Raw genomic sequence first — 22,435 nt, forward strand, 5'->3', positions numbered from 1 at the left:
TGATTCCTGCACGTTGCCCGCCGGCGGGGCGTAGACACCAACCAGGATGAACGAAGCGAACTCACGGGGGAGTAATGAGCCAAGAGACCGTTCATTGACAGGGTTCATAAAAGGAGAACATATATTTGACTTATGTTGTGCTTTATATGGGGGGGGACACGATCCTCCCAAAGAATGCATGGTTACGCCCTTGCTGAAACGCTTTCATACAAAGAGGAGTTCAATTAAATAACTCAGCTGTATAAAACAAGAACGAATCACGTAGGCCACGTGTCATGTGGTCACCTTTGCAGGTGCATTGAATAATCAAATATGATTGGTTCCTACGCCGTTTCGTCATATCGACCGCCAACCAATCCAGCCGCTGTCCTGTGACGTCAGTTGTTCGTGGAGCTAAAGTCGATTCAAAGTTTCCTCGGTGTTTGTTTTCCTTACGGACAGAATAACTTGCGCCCGCATGGACCGTCCGTAAGCAGCAGACAGTCGGGCCCACGTTCTGCCTGCAGTTTACAGAAGCTTACGTCACCGGTTCCGTTCCTCCTGGACCTGTTTCACCGACTCTCTGGACCGAAGAACATCGGCGTCCCCCGGTAACTGGAGCAGACGTCGACGCTGTGCGCCTTGCGAGAGCCGCCATGTCCGGTCTACCTGCACAGGTAAAACCCAGTTTAGTTGTGACTTTGGTGCGACTTTGACAGACAGCTGGATGTTCCCGTTTGTCTTGTTTGGCCCTGCTGACAGTCCCCGTGTCTCTGGTTGTCACTGTCCTACCCGACTAATGACTGATGTTCTTCCGGACATTGTTATTTGAATAAACACACGCTCTCCACCAAAATGCTTTATTTTAATGAAAGTTGGCTTGCACTCAAACATTTTTGTTGGCCTTGGTGAAAAGAGTTTTTCCTTTTGATTTGACATCGTATACACATAATTTCACTAATGACAAGGGCAATTTAAATAGGGCTTGCCTGCTTAACGTGAATAAATGTACCAGGGGCCATCCATTGGTCCCCATGATATCTATTTTCATACGGACCAGACTGTACATCACTTCCCAGGACAGGGGAGGGGAGGGGCTTGTTTTGCTTGGCAGAAGGCGTGTCCTAAAGGAGACAATAGCCAGGCGGATAGGCCTTCAGGCTATAGCCTATAGCATTACTAAAGCAGAGGATTGATGACATCATAGTTGGTAGAGGTAAATAGTTTAAGGGTACCTCCTGTTTTCATTCCATAAGCTCGTCTTATCCGTCTGAAACGAATCGAACAAGACTGTCGTAACATTTTTGTTTATGAATATTTATTGTTCATTGTTAGTTTTCAGTGTAACTTAAATCTGTCTTCTTCTTGCGTAAAAAGAGCATGACTGCAATTAGGGCTATTATTATTTGTTGGTGAATACTTCCATAATACAAAAATCAGAGAAACTTGGTTTATGAACAGAAAATATATATATATATATATATATATATATATATATATATATATATATATATAAGGAATTGTGGTCTTTGAGTTCAAACTTGTTTGGATGATCTACTATGTTCTTATTTCATAAGAACAAGAGAAGGTACAGACAGCTCCTAATTTAAACGGAACCATGAAAATGTAATGCTGCGTAGTCCCTATAAAGCATGTAACCCCTGTCTAACTACATGTCTTTTGCATATTTAGATCATTCATCAGATCACACATGAGGGAACTATTGCTGGGCATCCAAGGTGTCAAACAGGGTACTATTTGGACGCACGACCCGTTCAATATGCATAAACCTTAAATAAAGGAGCACGCATTGCTCTGTGAAGCTAAGGGGGCAGAGCTTAGAGCTCTGTGAACTGAGTCCATCATGTTGTCCTTCGGTTTAGCAAAACCACTCCAGATGTTCCTTCCGACTCTACCAATTTGTGGTTTTTCATTTGAGAGTAAATGACTTCTGAAAAACGGACTGACTTAGGATTAATTGTTAATAGTACCCTGATAAGTTTCAGACCTGACCTTACCATGACCCCTGATGGGTCATGGGCTTCCTGAAATACTTCACTCCCTCAGCAGTTGCTTCCCCTTGATCAACTTGTTCCGCTCCTTTCTTTTGTTCTCATCAACCTGTTTTTTCATCTGACAGTTTGAATAGGAGATTCTTTTGTTATTGATATGATCGTTCTCTTTGCATACCTGCACACACAGGTGATGGCTGCCGTGTGTGTGCTAGCTGGTGGTTTTAGTCCCTCTGGCAGTGTTGACCTCCATTGATCCGTCTTGGTACTAGCCTTTGTATGTTGAAGCTGCCTGCAACTAAACATTCTCTCTATTTCCCATTTTTTTTAAAGCATGGGGTCTAGCTTGAAAGTACATTTGTTGTATACTACTTGAATTGCAGCTCCTGGAATCCATATGTATGAGCCATGTGTGAAACCGCTCCACCAAGTAATTGGTGATGGAAGCATGCTTTTTAAAAGACCAATAAGGAAAGCTGGCCCCATTTTTTCATGATGTGCATTACAATATGAGATCTAAAAACAAGAAGCGTAGGGCTCAGACATTGACAGCGCTGTGATGTGTCCTTCAGAGTGGCACCATGCAGGTTCTGGATGAGGGGGATATTCTGGACCCCGAGTTTCAGCAGCGTCTGGAAGATGCCCGTACTCTGCTCAGGCAGGAGATCCAGCGCGAGCTGAAGATCAAGGAGGCTGCTGAGAGACTCCGGCGGGCCCTCACCAATCGTAAAAGCGCCGCCGATGTGGAGGGCCAGCTCAAAGCCTCCAGCCGCAAGCTGGAGAGATTGCATTGGGAGCTGCAGGAGCTCAATGCCAGGTCCATGGCCACCGAGAAGGACTGCACCCCAGGTAACTTTACCGGCTGCCGTGCATGCAGGTCAACTTGGCATTTCTTCAGTCCGTCTGATTGTCCAACACTTGTGTGAAGTCCAGACTGGACAACTAGTGCTGCCATCAGGTCTGAATTACCTCCTGAGCGGTTAGACCAACACAACAAATTGAAAGTAGATCATCGAAGGGACTTTCAACCTAAAGAACAGAAACTCCTATTTAACGCAAATATTTAACGCAAATATATATTATGCTTTTGGGATTGTAAGCAATATGAAGACTGATATAAGTTACATGAAAAATATTTGATGATGTTCAGATGGATGAAATGAGCAATAATGTCTTGCTTTAGCCTTAAAAGCCTATCCTCAATGTTTCATTCCATCAGCTTTACCTCTACAAACTATTCAACTCAACCTACTACGACCTAATCAATCCTCTGCTTCAAGTAATGCTGTATAGGCCACTTTGGTATTATGAAAACAAATTGTTAGATTTCAATTCATTTGAGGTTTTAAATTCAAGTTGGGAAGACGTCCTGAACAGGTTGGACAGGTTGTTAAAGGGAAGCCTATTGCATATTTTAGGCTTTAGACGTGTGGGAGGACACTTGCCAAAGATATTCAGGCATAAACCGATCTTTACTTGTTGCTCTCAAGAGCTACAAATGAAGGTTGGAGGGAATGGAAATGTATGCAAACATCAGCTGCTGACTGGTCACAGATCAGTGAGACACTTTACAGAAGCTCTCTGTTTAGCGCATTAAAACATTCAAAAGGTTTACAATCATAGCTCTTTACTACTACTATTTAATAAGCAGCCTTTCTCCTGCAGGATAAAACATTTGCCTTTCCAAAGGTTTCTCCAGCCAATATTCCTAACTCGGGCTGCAGGAATTGTGGTCTTTGCCCTCCATTACAAACATCATGCCTTATTGAGCTGCACATTTGTATCTGTGGTTTTTCTAAATACCCAGCTACATCAAAATATTTCAGCAAAGCAAACTTGTTGTGCACCTGGAAGAAACTTGAATTATATTATTGAACATATTGTACATGTTTTACGTTGTTCGTCCTGTACCCATGACGTCTATTGCACACTATGCATCCTGACAGAGGGACCTTCTTTTGATATTTTAAATATCTGACACTGGCAAAATAAACACACTCTTCTGCGTTCAATGTAAAGACAAATGTGTGTCTCTCACCAGGACAATAGCATGCATGCCCTCTGACTATCTGAAAGACGGAGTAATTGCATAAGTCAATAAACCCTCTTAAATGAATCAGCACCAACAAGAGACAATAGTTTGCCAAGACCCGTCATTTGCTGTTATTTTTCATGCAGGCTGCTTGGAGGATGAGGACAACCTATCGGCACAGTCATGTCCGTGGGAAGAGGTCACATCCCCAGCGGCCAGTCGGGTCAGAACACTGAAGAAACAGCTGACCATGGAGACCAAAGTCAAACAGGGCGCTGAGAACATGATTCAAACATACAGCAACAGCTCAGTCAAGGTGCTTTGCATATGTAAATGAATGGAGTTAAGTTGTGCAGAATGCATGTCCATCCTAAGAATACAAAATAAAAGGATTTATAACCATTCAAGGTCCAATCAGATACCTGGTTCCGACCCAGTCTCCCTACATGTCGCCCTAGTACCTGCATTGAACCACATGCGTCTAGCTTCCGTTTGTTTTCCAGGACAGGAAGATAATGACTGCGGCCCAGCAGATGATACAGGACAGTCGCACGAAGATTGAGCTCCTGCGCATGCAGATCATCAAAGTCAGTCAAGCCCGAGACGGGGAGCAGGACGGCTTGCACGGTAAACGTTCCATCTGACCCGCTGTATGCAACCCCAACAACTGACAAAGTGAACCGAGACTCCTCATGAGCTTCTCATTGGATCCCCTTCAAACGTTAGCTTTTATTTTAACTACATAAATGCTTACATTATCTATATGTGTCAATGTCTCACATTAGATAATGAAATTGTTTTTCATTTTGAGTTGAACTCCTTTAAATGTCGAGGTTACTTTTTACATTTTTCAAATACGGCAAGAATTATTTAATTGTTTTCCAGTTCAAGTTTGCTTGAAATTTGGAAAACACAGTTTTGTGAAAACCGAGATATTGATTCATTGCTCAGCCCTTGTATGTACAGGACTGCTTATCGGTTACCAATACATTTGACAACATCCTCCTTTCTGTATCTGTTGTAACATCTGCTGCTGCCCTCAGGTCAGCCTGTGGAGATCATCAATCCTCTGGAGATGCGGGTGGCTGACCTGCTGCACCACATGAAGATTGAATCCGCCGTAGCAGAAGGCGCCAAAAAAGTGGTGAAGCAGCTGAGTGGCAGCAAGATCCAGGACCGGCGTGTACTAGCAGAGGTGGGTTGTTTAACCCAAACCTTGTTTATTCATAGTGTGTAGTGATCCAACAGGCACAAAACCTACAAAAGGGCATGTTCTCAAAGTGTTTGAGGGGATTTTGAACTTTATAGAAAATACAGGCTGCATCATGAGGGATATTTTGTAAGGGTAACTTAGAAAATGGTTTATTTTTAAATGTCCTGAATGAAAAATACTGAAATTACATTTTCTATTTCATGACTTTAAAACTAACTTCAAGCACAAAAACAGAGATTCACAACTAAGACAAAACACACAATCTTGGCAACATGTTGTTGACATGAATTGTGGTGAACTGAAGGTTCTGAATTCATGTTTGCTCAGTGGGTTTGAGAAAGAAAAATAATGACTTGTAAATGGACACCTAACCCCTAGCATGCAAACAGGAGATGGTAAGAGGGTATTTCCATAATCACTTATAAGAAGAAACACTTCTGTCCTGTGCCACTGAAAAGTGTTTCAGACCAACCTCTTCACCACCATTCCAGCAGAGTTCACTGGATATCGGGTCCATTTGATTCCTAATATTATTCATTTGAATCCCTTTGAGTCCAATTAGTTCTCCCTGTTGTCCTTATGTTTTAAAGTCACAAACTCCCCCCTCAAAAAGAAAGGGATGAGGTATTCTCGTGTTGTGTGTCCCTCAGGCCCAGGCGCGCATGCAGGAGTCCTCTCAGAAGGTGGATTTGTTGAGTCTGTCCCTGGAGAGACGTTTGAGTGAGCTGCCCCGGGACCATCCCAAGCATGCTGTCATCAGGGAGGAACTGTTTGTGGGATCCCCACCTTCCTCTGGCATGTCCAAGAAGAAAACCAACACCATGTCCTCTTCTTCTTCCTTCCTCTTCAAACCAGCCAGTCTCACAGGTTGCTCTTAGTATATATATTTATTTCATGGTGATATAATACCCGTACTTTCAGTATGATCCTGCGTCATAGTAGAAAAACTCAGACTAATGTGTTGTCAGGGTTGCTTAGCAACAGGGTCATTGGAGTATTTAAATATGAACGATCTTTTATTCAGCCATAGTTGATCTTCTACAAAAGCATATCATGCTTCATGTAAGCAACAGCTCACAACAGCTGACCGTGTGAAAGGAAGTGATTTTACAAATGTGTGATCTCTGAAGTCTGGGCCAGTGGGTGAAACGCTGCTTTGCATATTCAATGGGAGATAAACTCAGGAACTACAAGGTTGTTTTGGGTTATACACCAGGCCAACAATTCTCTTTGGACTGAATAGGCACCATTTTAAGGTGTGTTCTTATTGTACATTAATGATATAAAGCTGTTCAACCAGCTCTACCACATCAACCGCAAATTCACTGCTTACGTATAAACCTTTCACACAACTTCCGTATTTGTTACCTCAATCGTTGTGGTAATCTTCTTCCCGTCTGGTCAGGGCAAACAAATACCGCAAGCAAAAAGAAAGAGTTGTTGTAGCGTACCGGGACGAAAATGGATTCAAGCGATCCGGCGGGATGACGGACCAAACGTTAGCATTAAAAAGGGGAGCACTTATGTACCTCAGACCACTACGTTTTAGGAATCACTGTTTGCCCCTTAAAACCAGAGGCTGTCCCTTCCCCTTTTCCCTGGAAGGATTTCACCCCTAAAGGAAAAAGGCAGCCTGTGTTTGAGCGGCAGCTGTTAACGTCTGCATTCGGCATAACATTACGAGACGTTCACTTGGACAACTATAAAGAACACATTAGATACCACAATGCTTAATTAAAAGCAGCCTATAAGCTTTAGTAAGGTATTCTATACACTCACCGGCCACTTTATTAGGTACACCTGTCCAACTGCCCGTTAGCACTTAATTTCTAAGCAGCCAATCACATGGCGGCAACTCAGTGCATTTAGGCATGTAGACATTGTCAAGACAATCTCCTGCAGTTCAAACCGAGCATCAGTATGGGGAAGAAAGGTGATTTGAGTGACTTTGAACGTGGCATGATTGTTGGTGCCAGAAGGGCTGGTCTGAGTATTTCAGAAACTGCTAATCTACTGGGATTTTCACGCACAACCATCTCTAGGGTTTACAGAGAATGGTCCGAAAAAGAAAAAACATCCAGTGAGCGGCAGTTCTGTGGGCGGAAATGCCTTGTTGATGCCAGAGGTCAGAGGAGAATGGCCAGACTGGTTCGAGCTGATAGAAGGGCAACAGTGACTCAAATAACCACCCGTTACAACCAAGGTGGGCATAAGAGCATCTGTGAACGCACAGTACGTGGAACTTTGAGGCAGATGGGCTACAGCAGCAGAAGACCACACCGGGTGCCACTCCTTTCAGCTAAGAACAGGAAACTGAGGCTACAATTTGCACAAGCTCATCGAAATTGGACAATAGAAGATTGGAAAAACGTTGCCTGGTCTGATGAGTCTCGATTTCTGCTGCGACATTCGGATGGTAGGGTCAGAATTTGGCGTCTACAACATGAAAGCATGGATCCATCCTGCCTTGTATCAACGGTTCAGGCTGGTGGTGGTGTTGTCATGGTGTGGGGAATATTTTCTTGGCACTCTTTGGGCCCCTTGGTACCAATTGAGCATCGTTGCAACGCCACAGCCTACCTGAGTATTGTTGCTGACCATGTCCATCCCTTTATGACCACAATGTACCCAACTTCTGATGGCTACTTTCAGCAGGATAATGCGCCATGTCATAAAGCTGGAATCATCTCAGACTGGTTTCTTGAACATGACAATGAGTTTGCTGTACTCAAATGGCCTCCACAATCACCAGATCTCAATCCAATAGAGCATCTTTGGGATGTGGTGGAACGGGAGATTCGCATCATGGATGTGCAGCCGACAAATCTGCGTCAACTGTGTGATGCCATCATGTCAATATGGACCAAACTCCCTGAGGAATGCTTCCAGCACCTTGTTGAATCTATGCCACGAAGAATTGAGGCAGTTCTGAAGGCAAAAGGGGGTCCAACCCGTTACTAGCAGGGGGTACCTAATAAAGTGGCCGGTGAGTGTATATCCTGTCTAAATACCTCGACATACACATACAGCAACAAAATAAAAATCATCTTAATAAGAAATCCAGAACCACATGGCTCTCAACATGGGGCCACCGGAGTGTACCACCCTATGAGAGCAGTGCAGAGCTCCAGTGTGACATCAACCAAAGGCCGAGATGGTCTCCACTCGTACACTGTGCCACCTGCCCACCAGGACTGTCTAACATTCGCACCGCTCACCCAGCGGAGTCACAGCTACGGGAGGAATTTGAGGATCGTCTCAACAGACTTCGGCATCGATACTAGTGGATGTGGCCGGCATCTAACCGCCGATTCTCCGTCTGAAACCAGCTGGCTCTCCACTGAACCAGAGTCGGCTCAGCATAACCGAGCATTCATACAATATTTTGTTGGTACTTTGACTTGAAAAGGGGTCGGAGTACATCCAACTACTGACTAGCTCTTTTCTGAAATTAAAGCGTGTTCTAATATCCACAACATTGGCCTTCCTTAAGCATACATGTATGTTTTACATTGACCTTTTCTTCTCCATAGGTCGGTTGGAGGTTTGTCTGATGGGTTGCCAGGACCTGTTGGAGTCGGTCCCAGGCCGAGGTCGTGTGACCAGCGCCTCGGCCACATCTGTAAGCCTCTCCGAAGGAAAGTCTGGGAAGGGGAGAGCCGGCCAATCGGGACGCAGTGCCAGTGCCAAGACGAGCAAGGCTGATGACTTGTCCTGTAAGTGCACAAAAGTTTCTCTTTGTTAGCACACTCTAAACTACCGTCAATACACACACTATCCCTTTTAATGGAATCTAATTGTGTGCGTGTGTGTGCGTGTGCGTGGCATCTAAGGAGACAGGAAGTGTATTTCAGTGGCGTTATTATTGCTACTACTAAACTTTGTTTGAGCATGTGTGTGTGTTCAGAATTGTCCACACGGTTTCTATGGCAGCCGACATCTTCTCTCTGCACGATGTCCTCACAGTCGCATCAGTTGTTTTCTTTGTGTCGTGTCTCAGCGGAGATAAGAGCTGTGCTAAAGGTGGACAACAGGATTGTGGGGCGCACACAATGGCGACAGCTGGGCAAAGATGCCTGGGGCCAGAGCTTCAGCATGGAACTGGAACGGGTCAGTGGCTTTCACTCCACTCAACGTATAACTCAGCCTCAACTGTATTATATTGGTATTGACCTATTATTTGTGCACATGTAGACCCCCCTGCTCATCTTCTGTCCACTGAAGGATCTCTCTCCCTTGCCTTTGTAGAGTTACTAAAGATTATCAATAAGTCTGTGTGTTGCTGTGTGTGAGCGGTCGCCCCTCGCTCAACAGTCGGTGCTGTCCCTGTTTCAACTTCTACCTTGTACAAAAAAGCTGTTTCCCTTGTCTGTTTGATCAATGCTAAGTGTATGCAAAGATATTCCAAAGATAGTATTCTATTTGCAAAAAAGTAATGAATTCATCACCATCAGCTAACCATTAAAAGGCCCCTTGGTTTTTCCATATGTTGAACACACAACAGATGCAGTGACGTGCTGCTCTGTTTTCCTCTTCATGACACTACTGCTCAGTGTAGAACCGGACCGGGGGTGGGTGGAGAGCACGGTCGTCCTCCACCAGAGGATTGGTGGTTGGATCCCAGGCCCGGCTAACCCATGTGTCTTTGGGCATGTCACTTAACGGCCACATTGCTCCTGTAGCTGTGACTACAGGGTGTGAATGCTAGTGACTGATGGGCAGGTGGCTCCCGTCATCATTTGAGTGGTCGGGAGACTAGAAAAGAGCTACACAAGTACAGCCCATTTACCATTAATGCACAATATCCTCTCAATCTTCCCTCATGGTGAACATCTGCGAAGGGCATAAGGACGACGACACTGAGCCGTGATGGCCACAGATGTCTTTGATTGTCAGCCTCCTGCTCTGCTCATGTGATCCCACCGTTAATCCCCGGAGACGTGCTCTAATCTGGTTGAACTCTTACACGTCAGCCCTCTCTGTCTAAGAGTCCCGTTTGACATTCCCCTCAGTCTCTGTTTAAGGACCCTTTTACAGGCTAAAGGGGAAGCTGCACAGCTTGGGCACCTACCGGTCACGTTACTAATCACAGCCAGTTTGACACAGCTGGATTTAAATATGAGAAAAAAGTATTCTCTTTTTTGTGTTTCTATCTGAGGAAGTGTTTTCTCATCTCATCAACTGACTGGTACCTCTTCTTAATTTTCTTAAGTAATTCAGAAGATAAAGCCATTCCGTTCTTCCCGATGTAGTAATCCAGTCCTGAATGGGACAAATATTTGTAATGTGTATGTGTGTGTGTGTTGAACTAGTCCAGGGAGCTGGAAATCGCTGTGTACTGGAGAGACTGGCGAGCGTTATGTGGGGTGAAGTTCCTGCGCCTGGAAGATTTCCTTGACAACCACCGACATGGCATGTGTGTCCAGCTGGAACCGCAGGGCATCCTCTTCATTGAGGTTCTTACTTTGTATTTTTGTATTCCTCCTTTATTGTTATTACTCCGGCCAGGAGAACATGCCGTGTGGCCTCTGTGTCTGAGTTAGTTTCCCCTCTCTTTGTCCACTGATCACATATTCCTGGTGTCTAGTTATGGTTGCATGATCAAGGTTCACCTGGAACGTCAATAGCAAAAACACCTTTTCATAAAGGGACCCAAATGTCACTGTCTTCAAAGCCACCAGAGTACATTGACAACTTGTCGTAGGTGGTCTACCACGGCCTCCATCAGTCACTTTGTAGCTAATACATAGTAGACTGTTCCCTTTAATAATAGTGCCCATAGCTTGCTACCCACATTTTGGACTTGCCTTTCTCATTCTAGAGTTCATGTAATTTTTCAAATAAATTCAAGCGTATTGTTTCACCATTAAAACGAAAAGTTGCAATCGGTGTCCTTTATGATGTTTGTTATCATTTGCCGTTCATTGGAATGAGCAGTGAGGGATCAATGATCCCAAGCAGTTCATATCCCCTTACCCATGACATACTAATGCTGCAGGAATCTAACACCAGAATCCGGTTCATTCCAGGTCACATTTATCAATCCTGTCATCGAGCGGCGCTCCAAACTCCAGAGGCAGAGGAGAATCTTCCCTAAAGAGAAAGGTAACAACATGTATTCATATTGCATTGCATTTCTTCATTAATCTGTGTTTTATCAAAGTCTCAGAACACTTAGGTCCGCCCTCTTATTGGCTGCGTGATGATGCCCCTCCCACGCGAATACTAATAGTCACACCATAGTTTGAGTTTATTCATAGCCAGTAAAGCATTTTACAAACGCTGATAGATGATAATAGCGCGATAACGTTCCCAATACTTGTTATTACGCTGTTTATTAATATTTTATGACTGGATGGTCCTTTTGTATCTAATTTGTGTGAAGCATAGTGAATGTGTCCTGTGTAGGATTTTCTCTTCTCACTACTCACACACTACTACTTCTTCCCATTTGATCTCTTTTGTCCCCGGCTCTCCTCACAGGGAAGGACTTCCTGCGGGCTGCCCAGATGAACATGAACTTTGCCACATGGGGCCGTTTGGTGATGAGCATCCTGCCTCCCTGCAGCTCCCTGGAGTCCATGAGCCCTCCATTAGCAAGCACCAACACTGCCGCCCTGTCCTCCTACACTTCTCCAGAACGGTAAAGCTTTATGGTGTCTCGATACCAGGACTCAGCAACATCTCTTTGTCACATCTCTGAGAGAGCTGGTACCAAAGAGAGCTACTAACGTCTTTGCGCAGTTGTCCTCAAGAATTTGAGGCTGTTTTTCCACTACTCACAATGTCTGAGATTAGAGAGGAAGGATAACCGGGACATTACCACTGACCTGCATTCCGAGTTATGAGAATTAAGATACAGAGGTTGCAATATAAGAATATGTGAGGTAATATATTTTTTATTCTCACCCAAATCTCATGAGCAAGTACAGTGTGTGCATGTCTCCTGTTCCTCAGGCCATGGAGCTCCATTAGGATGCTTCCTCATCATCAACACTCACAATGTACTCTATTTAGACTCGGCCCCACTAATGTCCATTGACTGTACATGCTAAAATCTTTTTTGAATGTATGAATTGGTACAAAAGCAAATCTATGACTGACTTAGTTTAGTTGTCGGTTGTCGTTGTTTGTTCCTGCTTATCCTGCAGAAATGGGGACCTAACAGAATAGTGCAGATTTTGCTCCAAAAAAAAGGAACTCGAGGTGCATCGCTGAAGGTTGTCGCAGTACTACCAGCAGCACAGCCACTCTTCCTCTTGTTTACAGAGAGCCTGCTGTGATGCGTCTACATTTTAATGAAGAACAACCGGGCAGTTCTCCACATCGCACCAGAAAGATCACTAAAGACTCTCCATCGGTAAGCATACCAAGATACCAGTAAAACAAGAGAATATTCACTTTGTATTAGGTTGTGATCTAGACCAGGTTTTTTTCCAGTCTTAATGTTTCCGTTTTTATGCTTCAGTGAATCAGATGTGTCACTTAATCACTTTTGTTTGTGAAACCAGTGTCTCGGAGAGAACAAATATCATCCCTCTATTCACCCACCACCACAGTAAGTCATATGTGTGTGTATATCAGAGGTGTCAAGTAACAAAGTACAAATACTTCGTTACTGTACTTGGGTAGAAATTTTTTCAGACTACTTTTAACTTCTACTCCTTACATTTTCGTGCAAATATCTGTACTTTCTACTTCTTACATCTAAATCGCCTCGTTACTCCTATTTCATTTCTGAAGGTTTTCCGGCTTGTCACCGTTCAAAAACACACAAAAAACTGCGCCGTCGGGTTTGCGTGAACTTGATGGAGAAGTGTAAACATTTACCATCCAGACACCTTATTGGTTTATCACATGACGCAAATCAGTGACGCTGGGTGCGTAAAGTGGTGAAGGATCTTTTTTAGGAGGCAGATTGGTGGTCGCGGTACAAGTTGATCTCAGTTGGTGTTTAGCGACATGAACCCGCCTCCTCCTCCTCATGCAAAGTCCATGTAACGTTAAATGAGTCTTCATGACCATGTTTTTTCTAACTTTATTGATAATCTGGGACAACACAGTCTTCAATAAAGTGACGTATGTCTTAATGCGAGGCTTTAGAAATGAACACTAAGGATAAGTATACATAAGGATTCTGTATTTGTTCAATATTTTGATAACCGACCGCTCCCCATCATTATAAAAGCGATGCGCCCCCCCATGAAGTAGTAAACCATGTGGAGACACTGCAGTCTAATGAATGGGAACAACGTGTCAACCGTCTTTCCATCATCCGGCAGGTCACGTGACCTGAAGGCACCTTCCCATCGTGTTGTAACGGACTGACGGACTGTTAGTTCTTAATGGACATTTTTTTCCCTTTCAATTCTTTTACTTTTTTACTTTAAGTAGATTTAAAACCAGTACTTTTATACTTTTACTTAAGTAACCAGCTTGAGTTGACACGTCCACTTTTACAAAAGTATTTTCAAAACCTAGTATCTATACTTGAGTAATGAATGTGAATACTTTTGACACCTCTGGTGTGTGTGTGTATGTATATGTGTAGACACATAGTTCTGCTTATAAAGAATGTACAGTGGTACTCAAAGGCCACGAAGGCAGATAAGAATATGAATATATAACATATGAATATGAAGTTGCAAAATGTGTGTTCACCTTTATACTGTCATGCAGCAGGGATGAAGGACTTCAAATGGAAGAGTTCAACTGCATTTCAGTTCTGGGGAGAGGTCACTTCGGTAAGGTACGCATCTCTCCCAACTTGTTCCAGCTGTGAGAGCCCAAACCCAAGAGCCCAAAGTACCAATGATGCATATTAATCTTCAAATGTTCCTCCTTTAATGATCAAAGGTGCTGCTGGCAGAGCATAAGAAGTCAGGCAAACTCTACGCCATCAAAGCCCTGAAGAAAGGAGACATCGTAACACGGGACGAAGTTGACAGGTAAGCATCCCTTGAAACATAATTGTAGAATCGATGCTTCATTCTGCAGTGTGTACATTTAAATATGTGACTGCACCAGGAGCCTGGATCCCAGATCCGGTTGAACTTTTAAAAAAAATTGGTTAAGTTAATGTAATATTCTAACTTTCTGAGGTTTTCCTTTTGATATGAGCATCATCAACATAAAAATGACATGTGCGTAATAAATCTATACAAAGGAGTTTCACTTTTTACATTGAATTACTGAAACGTAACTTATCGTTGATATTCTAATTCATTGAGATGGACACACTCTAAAGTAAGCTAACATAGTCATCATCAAAGAATAGTGTGATTATTGGCTTCCTATTAGAAAAACTACCTAAAAAATACCCAGTTATTACAAAGTAGTCTATTTTTTAATCATAAACCATCTATTCACAAGTGAATGGGTTTGTTATTAAGTGATAGCAAATATTGTGAATGGGGTGTAATGCAACGTTTACGTGTTTGTGTGTGTTCAGCCTCATGTGTGAAAAGCGGATCTTTGAAGTGATCAACACCTCCCAGCATCCTTTCCTGGTGAACCTGTACGGCTGCTTCCAGACTGCCGACCATGTGTGCTTTGTGATGGCCTACTCCCCCGGGGGAGACCTCATGACACACATTCACGCCAGCATCTTCACCGAGAAGCAGGCGTGGTGAGCTGACATCACTCTGCACGGAGCACAAACACACCACGGTGCTATTGCTCCATCTCATCATCATCATCATCATCATCTGGTTTCAGGTTCTACTCGTCCTGTGTGCTGCTCGGCCTGGAGTTTCTACACCAGAACCAAATAGTTTACAGGTGAGTGCTTCTCAGGCTGCTCTCAGAGTGACTCCATACGTGGCTGCATGTTGGGAGCATGTTGCTTTGTGTCTGTCAGGGATCTGAAGCTGGATAACCTGCTGATGGATTCAGATGGTTTTGTCAGGATAGCAGACTTTGGCTTGTGCAAAGAAGGTAAGATCAATATTTCCTTTGTTTGCTCCAGTAGGTCAAAGTGATGTAGCCTTTCAACCTGCAGCACGTGCCAATCATTTTCTAGTGTTCATCTCATGCAGGCTTGGAACGTGAGGCCCCACACAGGAACTTCTCCCAGTAGTTTTCTTTCATAACTGCATGTTGATGTGATTATATGCAGTGTGTGTGTGTAGTAAGGCTTGTCTGTGTGTAGGTATGGGCCACGGCGATCGCACCACAACATTCTGTGGCACACCAGAGTTTCTGGCCCCAGAGGTGCTGACGGAAAACACATACACCCGCAGTGTGGACTGGTGGGGGATGGGAGTCCTCGTCTATGAGATGCTGGTGGGGGAGGTCAGTAGGAACATGAGCAACAGAACAAGGCCTAAAGCAATGCAGCTAATTTTCACCTGATGGGATGTCAGTGTATTTGATTAGATGCATTATTCAGCTCAAATGCAGACACACAGTAACTCCCCTGAGGGACCCTGTAGGGCAGCATTCACTTTGTGCTCCTCTCTCAGTCTCCTTTCCCAGGGGATGATGAGGAAGAGGTGTTCGACAGCATCGTCAACGATGAAGTGCGCTACCCTCGCTTCCTTTCTCCTGAGGCTTTGTCGCTCATTCAAAAGGTGGGCCTCAACGTCTGGATGTGGGTTCTCTACGGGAGCCTTCTACTGATCGCTTATTTACTCCTTCATTGGTTTCTTTATGTTTTAGCTGCTGAAGAAGAATCCTGAGATGAGACTGGGAGGAGGCGAGGAAGATGCCTCGGAGATCAAACGCCACAAATTCTTTCAGGTCATTATTTTGCCAGGTGCTGCTGACCACCTGACTGTCCCTCTCTGCACTGACTGTTTTACACCAGCTTGACTGTGTTTTAACAGGAAATGGACTGGGACGCTCTCCTGGCCAAAAAGCTGAAGCCCCCCTTCCTGCCGGTCATCAGAGCGCAGAAGGATGTCAGTAACTTCGATGAGGAGTTTACTCGTCTAAAGCCAGTCCTCACCCCCCCACGGACACCCTGCATCCTCACTGCTGAGCAACAGGACATCTTTGCTGACTTTGACTTTTCCTTCATGAGCTGACTGGAGGGACTCCCTCCCCCAACGTGAAAGGCTGCTCCGTCCGACCTGCCTGTGATTCCACAGAAGCTGAGGAACACACTACCAGTCGGTCCCGTCCCGGGGAAGAGCTGGTTTTATGTGTCTCATGAAGCCCAAGGATGAATTCCCGTTAAGTGCAATCGTTTTACAAAGGCCTCTCTGTCCAAAAACTGAACTGTAAATAGGTTTGATCTCAATGAAGAAAACAAATTGTATCTCTGCTATTTATCATAACCATTAGAAGTGGATGTAATACTCATACTAATATTCATTTAAATTATTCAGGGAGAGATTTGCCCAATCAATACAACTGTTGATTTACCAATTTGTTATTTTAAAATGATCCAATCATGATTGAAGTGTAAACAACATGAAGGAAATATGATTTAATAAATTGATATGTGCTGGACTCCAGTGACCAGGATAAACATTTATTGATGTAAAGTCATTTTAAAGTAGTAAAAACAGTGCATGACAGCATTGCATATAATTCAGAAGTACCCAAGAGGATTTAAATGTAAATTCATAAAAAAAACAGTCAATCAATGAATCCATCTGGAGGCAGTCTGCATCTTGTCCAACAACACTGCTGTGCATTGAACTCAACACATTTATTGCTGTCTTACAAGGTTACTATTGCACACACAAATGCCAACCAATGTATTGCACTCACAAATCTCTTAGCAACTGCTCTTCCAGTTGCTCCAGTAAAATAGTCATATAAAATCTAGAGACATTTTTGGGTTTGGAATTCTTAAAAAATAATATGCGATATAAAATAGCTTGAAATGCTGTTCATTGAAAGTTGGAGAGTCCTGTACATCATGGTGTGATTCAATGCCAAAAACAAGTAAGGTACCTTCGTATTTCATAACAATGATGCTCTGTCAACCGTGGTGAAGCCATTGCATCATAGACCCGGTCACACCTTTGTGCACAATAGTGATTACAGCAATCACATTAAACAAGTCGGTAAAATCAATTATTTAACCTGTCAATCAGGAATTCATAGCAACCACACATGCACCTAAAACAAGTATATTCACTTTTTGTATCGAATGTTTATGCACTATTTCACATGTATCAAGAAAAAACTTAAAAAATGATTGAATGGTAGGGGAGGGGGGAATGTTCACTGCTCACAGAAATGATCCAGTGGAGCACGTAGGAGCGAAGGCTCAGGTGGGGGCTTAAAGACCAGCAGGGCTTTTTGAGACTAGCGTCACACAGGGAAATGCTACTGTATACTCGAATAGTGGGAAGCAACTGTCAGAACCAGGGTGCGGAACCTGTAATGGACTCCAGCCACTGGAGGGGGGGGGGGGGATGCTAAAGACGGGAACATGTGGGGCAACATATGTTTCATGAAGGTAAACCACACAAAAGCCCAATTCCTCTACTGACCTATCTGGTCCCAAAAGCTAGAGGTTGCTTATGAGTGAAACCCCTTTTGGTGTTGCCATGTAATCCTACACCTGGTCACTGCCCTCCCTGAAGTACACCTGTTCCCACACCACTGTGCGCCACACGCAGAAGAAACACCACAGGTTGTTGAAGGTGCCCCGGTCGAAGGGGTTTTCATCAGCGCCACAGTGTTTTAGGTAGGAGATGCGGTGGCGTGACATGAACTCCCAGGTGGTGGTGTTGAGAGACACCAGGTAGATGTGGGAGCCCAGCAGGAGCAGCACGATCAGCGAGAGCAGCGCCACCAACACCCCCACGGTCAGCAGCATGCCGTTGCTACGCAGCCACAGCTGCCAGCCAGGTGCGTACCTGAAACCCGTCCTGATGAAACAAGTGAGAGAGGGGCCTATTGTAGAGGCTCTGCAGCTGCAGCATTGATTGGTGACAGCGTGGTACTCACCAGGCGATGTGCAGCGCCCACAGCAGCACCAGCAGCTGGATGGCGAGGTAAAGCACAAACCAGCGGTGGTTCCTCTCGCCAACGCAGTTCTCGATCCAGGGGCAGTGATGGTCGTACCGCCGCACACAGTGCTGACACGTCTGGCAGTGCTTTGATCTCATTGGCTGCTGCTTAGAACAATGGTAAAGGTGTTCAGTGGAAACATTCTTTTTTGTTTACATGAAACAATAACATGCTGTGTGGACTGAAGCTTTGGTGCGCAGGACACAACATGCTCATCTCTGTGTCCAAGGCTCCTTCAGCATAACGCAAAAAAAGAAATGAAGGAGGTTTATCACATGGAACTACTCCTGAGCTTTTCACAAAGCACATGGATTACATGGAGTTATGATGCATACGACAGAAATACGTAAAGTGTGATGGTTCTTGTGTCCTAATAGAAGGAACAACTTTGCCTCTTTGCATCATGAATGTACATGTGTTCCTGGTGGAAGCTGAGTTGTTGATCCTGAAGGAGAGATAGATTTTTTACACATTACGTATTTTGTATTGAAATTACAACACCATGCCTACAGATAATCACTCAATCCATCCATCAGGGTCAGAAAGCACTTTAACTCAAGGCTCTCTACTACAAACTGTAACCCGAGACACATGATGGAAGGCTCTGCAGTTGAAAGCACAGTGGCCCTCATGTTTTGTTTTCACAAATGACTCTTTCCGCAGGCAAAACTGAACTTTTGCTCTCCAATACAACAAAATCAAAGAATAATGAATATACAAATTAAATTACACTAAAGTTATTTTTTTTAGGATAATTGGTACCTGCAGCAGGCAGTGGCCACAACGGCGCTGACGCAGGGATTTGGTGGTGTGTGGGATCATGTCCTGCTGCTCCTCCGTCACGCCCAGTGTGAACTGTCCCAAAACACAAGACAACCTAGTCAGGGAAACCACTACACATTATCAGTCTAAGCATTTATCAGAACATTTTCAGTGCGCTAGTTTGTCATTTACACACCGAGCCCCTCTCTCACTCTCACTCTCTCCTTCCACAATCATCCATGTTTTATTAATGTACATCACTAATTAAGCTTCTTTCCGGGAGTTCTTTGTGCTTTCTCGCCTAGCAGGTCTCCGTGGATCATAGTTTGGTGCGGACCCCGGTTCTGACTCCTGGCTCTGCTGACACCTGCTGCTGCCATCACCATTACTTTAAATATGATTCATATTACTGTCATCATAAACCAACATCTTTCTGCTCTCCCTCCCCACAGAAGCCTCTGTGGATGGTGGTTCTATCTGATGGTGGTTGTCCCTGCAGTGGTCCTGCTGTACACCTGTTCTGCTACTTGCAATCACTTGTATCATTTCTGTTAGAGGAATTGAATGTATTGTACATCTTTTACATTGTTGATTCTGTACATCCCGGGAGAGGGATCCCTCCTCTGACGTTCTCCCTAAGGTTTCTTCCCTTTTTTTCCCCATTGAAGGGTTTTTTCGGGACAGAGGATGGACCCTATTAATTTATTATATCTGTTTTGTGTTAAACTAAAGCAAAAAGGTTCTTTGGTTTATGTGTTTTGAACTTCTTTACTTAATAAATGGAAAGAAAAGTTAGATTTGAGCCCTCCCCCACGCACGCACGCACACACACACACACACACACACACACCACAGCAACATTTTTTAAGCAAAATCGTTTTATGAGGACATACATCAGCGTCAGAAGTTACCTGTACATCCTGGTCATCAGACAGGATGAAGCCCGGGTCCATCAGAGAAACGGCGAAATAGAGCAACACGGACACCAGCACCAGCAGGACGAAGAGCACCGGCTGGACGAGCTGGCCCGTCTCCTCCTGCTTCCTGAGCTCTAACAGGACACACAGGCAGCCATGAAGAACCGTGGCTGATTCACTACGCTCACGGTACAGTTGTGACCGTTTGTAACGTAAATACAATGCCATTATACAGCAGAGACCTAAGGAATGCTGTAATGAGTTCCTCTGTAGGCGGGCTCACCTGTATCATGTAGGAAGAGGATTAACGTTATGACCCATGTCAGAATCACATGAGCTGTTCGAACTAGGAACCCTGAGCCAAACACATTCTTGAACATGACGCTAGCGTGCTAGCATGTTAGCGCGTCCATCGCTGCCTCCAGACGGACACGGAGGACGAGCAGTAGCTGAAGGATGGGACGGTGTCGCGCCTTGTTAACATCCCGTGCGGCGGCTCGCGTCCCAGATACGACAACGGCTGTATTGCGACCGACTGGACTGAGGTGTCCCAACTGTACTGGAGTCGGTGCCGCGTGGCTCAGTGACACACTATGCTAAATGTAGGTCGAAAAACATCATGCATGAATTTCAGCGTCGGTCTAATGCATTTGTTTTGTGTTGTCGTCCGTGTACTGTCACGCTATGATTGGCCAGCGTCGGTCACATGACAGCCCGGGGGCCGGAAGTGACAATAGGCGTCGGCACTGCCATGAGATGCGCAAGACGGCGAGAACGGACTTGCGTTCTCGGGAGAACGGACTAGGGACAACAGACTCATTGGTACGGGAGACCGGAGAACGGTCATTTACAGTTGAAACAGCAGCTGACTTAATGACGTCCCCACGTCAGTCCGTCTTGCTAATACATTTAAATACAGTTCTGGACGGTCAACATCTCTTGTTTGATATAGCAACAATTATTATTATTATTTTTAGGGATAGGGCTACATTCCACATTCACCTACCGCTTGTTACTGAAACATCAAGTAGTCCTCGTCCAGTCAGAAACACAAGCGACACAATAAATGAAATGTACCTAAACCTCGTACGCGTCTACATCAATAGTGATTAACGTGTGCCTAAATAAAGCGATCATGGATGCTACATTACAGAGAAATGTTCAATAATTCATATTTGGAAAATATGTTTGTATTATTATTACACCTCAAGAGTCCATTTGAAGCTGACGTCCTGGCAGTTTAGAGTCTCTATGACAGTCTGGGTCCCCTCACACGTCCTTTAATAAAAACATTGTTAGTTTTAATGCACAATGATACAATACAACAAGCCTGCACTCTGGATACAGACACGCAAACAATGGGGTAAAGGTAAAAGGACGTTAGAGTTCAATGAAAACATTAGGTTATGAATCTAAACTCTGGCAACAAACAAACTTAACTTAGTTGGATTCCCTAAACATCGTGTTCGTCCTCATGAATTCTCATAACCATCTTTTCTTGACCGTGAGGTTTTCCATTGAGGTCAAGTAATAAACTAGGTGATCATTTTTTTGGACTATTCACATCCAGCCAGACTCCACCTTCACTAAGCAGTGTAGTTTGGATACGGCAGGAAACGTATGTCAGTGACGTCAATGTGCAGCGTGAAACTACAGTTACTACAGAGCACTAAGGTCTTAAACGGGCTCATTTGTTTCTCTGTCATTATTATTCTTGTGAGCGGCAGAGTGATACGTCACTATTTAAATATTAGTAATCACCGAGGACAGCATATGTATGTTCAGACAGTCATTTTCAAATGTATACAGTTAAAATGTTAAGGATTAAAGATGGAGAAAAAATAAATAAATCAGACAATATTTTCATAAAATAAAATAATTTTGTCATTAATGTAATTTTGACAAGAAAAAGTAAAACATTAAAAACTACCCCCCATGCAATTAGGAAAGTCTGGAAGATGTTCCAATCAGTAGGTAATATATTTTTGACGTTGTAATGGTGACGTGACATTGACCAGCTAAATCCCTGAAGGTTAAGGGTGGAGATTAGGATTGGACCTTTGTGTTAGTCCAACTGCACTAATAAAGATGTTAAACAACAATACTGCAATCAAACATTCTCCTGAAATAGCAGCTGACACAAAACAGCATGTGATATAGTTGGGACAGCTGAACAATTTGTTTACTTTCATTAGATCTCTAAATGAAATGAAATGTGTTTTTGGTACGCTGTGCTTTGTCTTGTATGGACCAGCATCGTTGAAGTCATGCTAAATAAGTATCATCTGCTTTTTATCTCAATCATTCTTCATATTATCTGTGAAATTGCCTAGTTTTCTAAATTGAGCTTTGTTAAATTTAACAAGACAAGCTATGTCTAGTTCAGCTGTAAAAGCTGAGCTTTTCTGTGGAAGCCGCTGAAGATTTACTGAAATCACTTTGATACAAAACTCAAGGATTGAGTTCCTAAAAATGTACCAATGACCAGTGAATTACATTTATCCTGAAACAATCATGATAAGCGGAATTTATTTTGACAGAGACTTAG

At 43.9% G+C, this 22,435-nt stretch overlaps 2 protein-coding genes across 2 annotated transcripts; one reads left to right on the forward strand and one right to left on the reverse strand.

The window, feature by feature from the left end:
• Positions 1–360: 360 nt before the first annotated feature.
• On the forward strand, positions 361–16,690 carry pkn3 (protein kinase N3). The gene is made up of 22 exons (XM_037484841.2): positions 361–656; positions 2,564–2,840; positions 4,170–4,339; positions 4,527–4,650; positions 5,067–5,218; positions 5,887–6,103; positions 8,770–8,952; positions 9,237–9,346; positions 10,549–10,692; positions 11,266–11,341; positions 11,720–11,879; positions 12,506–12,596; positions 12,748–12,794; positions 13,916–13,985; positions 14,093–14,184; positions 14,688–14,864; positions 14,954–15,016; positions 15,096–15,172; positions 15,387–15,529; positions 15,700–15,807; positions 15,896–15,976; positions 16,063–16,690. The coding sequence occupies exons 1-22, from the start codon at positions 636–638 to the stop codon at positions 16,261–16,263; spliced, it is 2,784 nt and encodes a 927-aa protein (XP_037340738.2). The 5' UTR covers positions 361–635; the 3' UTR covers positions 16,264–16,690.
• Positions 16,691–16,696: 6 nt separating this feature from the next.
• On the reverse strand, positions 16,697–20,572 carry zdhhc12b (zinc finger DHHC-type palmitoyltransferase 12b). The gene is made up of 5 exons (XM_037484843.2): positions 20,171–20,572; positions 19,882–20,021; positions 18,971–19,063; positions 18,146–18,312; positions 16,697–18,066 (listed from the first exon to the last, which is right to left on the reverse strand). Exons 1-5 carry the CDS (start codon positions 20,265–20,267, stop codon positions 17,751–17,753), a joined length of 813 nt encoding a protein of 270 aa, XP_037340740.1. The 5' UTR covers positions 20,268–20,572; the 3' UTR covers positions 16,697–17,750.
• Between the last annotated feature and the right edge of the window lie 1,863 nt (positions 20,573–22,435).

Source organism: Pungitius pungitius, chromosome 18, assembly GCF_949316345.1.
Source record: "Pungitius pungitius chromosome 18, fPunPun2.1, whole genome shotgun sequence".
Taxonomy (NCBI): Eukaryota; Metazoa; Chordata; class Actinopteri; order Perciformes; family Gasterosteidae; genus Pungitius; species Pungitius pungitius.

Coding starts and splice junctions, on each gene's coding strand:
- pkn3 (XM_037484841.2), top strand. CDS start 636: ATGTCCGGTCTACCTGCACAG. Junction 2,841..4,169: donor CGAGAAGGACTGCACCCCAG/GTAACTTTACCG, acceptor TTTTTCATGCAG/GCTGCTTGGAGGATGAGGAC. Junction 12,597..12,747: donor TCACTAAAGACTCTCCATCG/GTAAGCATACCA, acceptor TTGTGAAACCAG/TGTCTCGGAGAGAACAAATA.
- zdhhc12b (XM_037484843.2), bottom strand. CDS start 20,267: ATGTTCAAGAATGTGTTTGGCTCAGGGTTCCTAGTTCGAACAGCTCAT. Junction 20,022..20,170: donor CCTCTTCCTACATGATACAG/GTGAGCCCGCCT, acceptor GTGTCCTGTTAG/AGCTCAGGAAGCAGGAGGAG. Junction 18,313..18,970: donor GTGGCCACTGCCTGCTGCAG/GTACCAATTATC, acceptor TGTTCTAAGCAG/CAGCCAATGAGATCAAAGCA.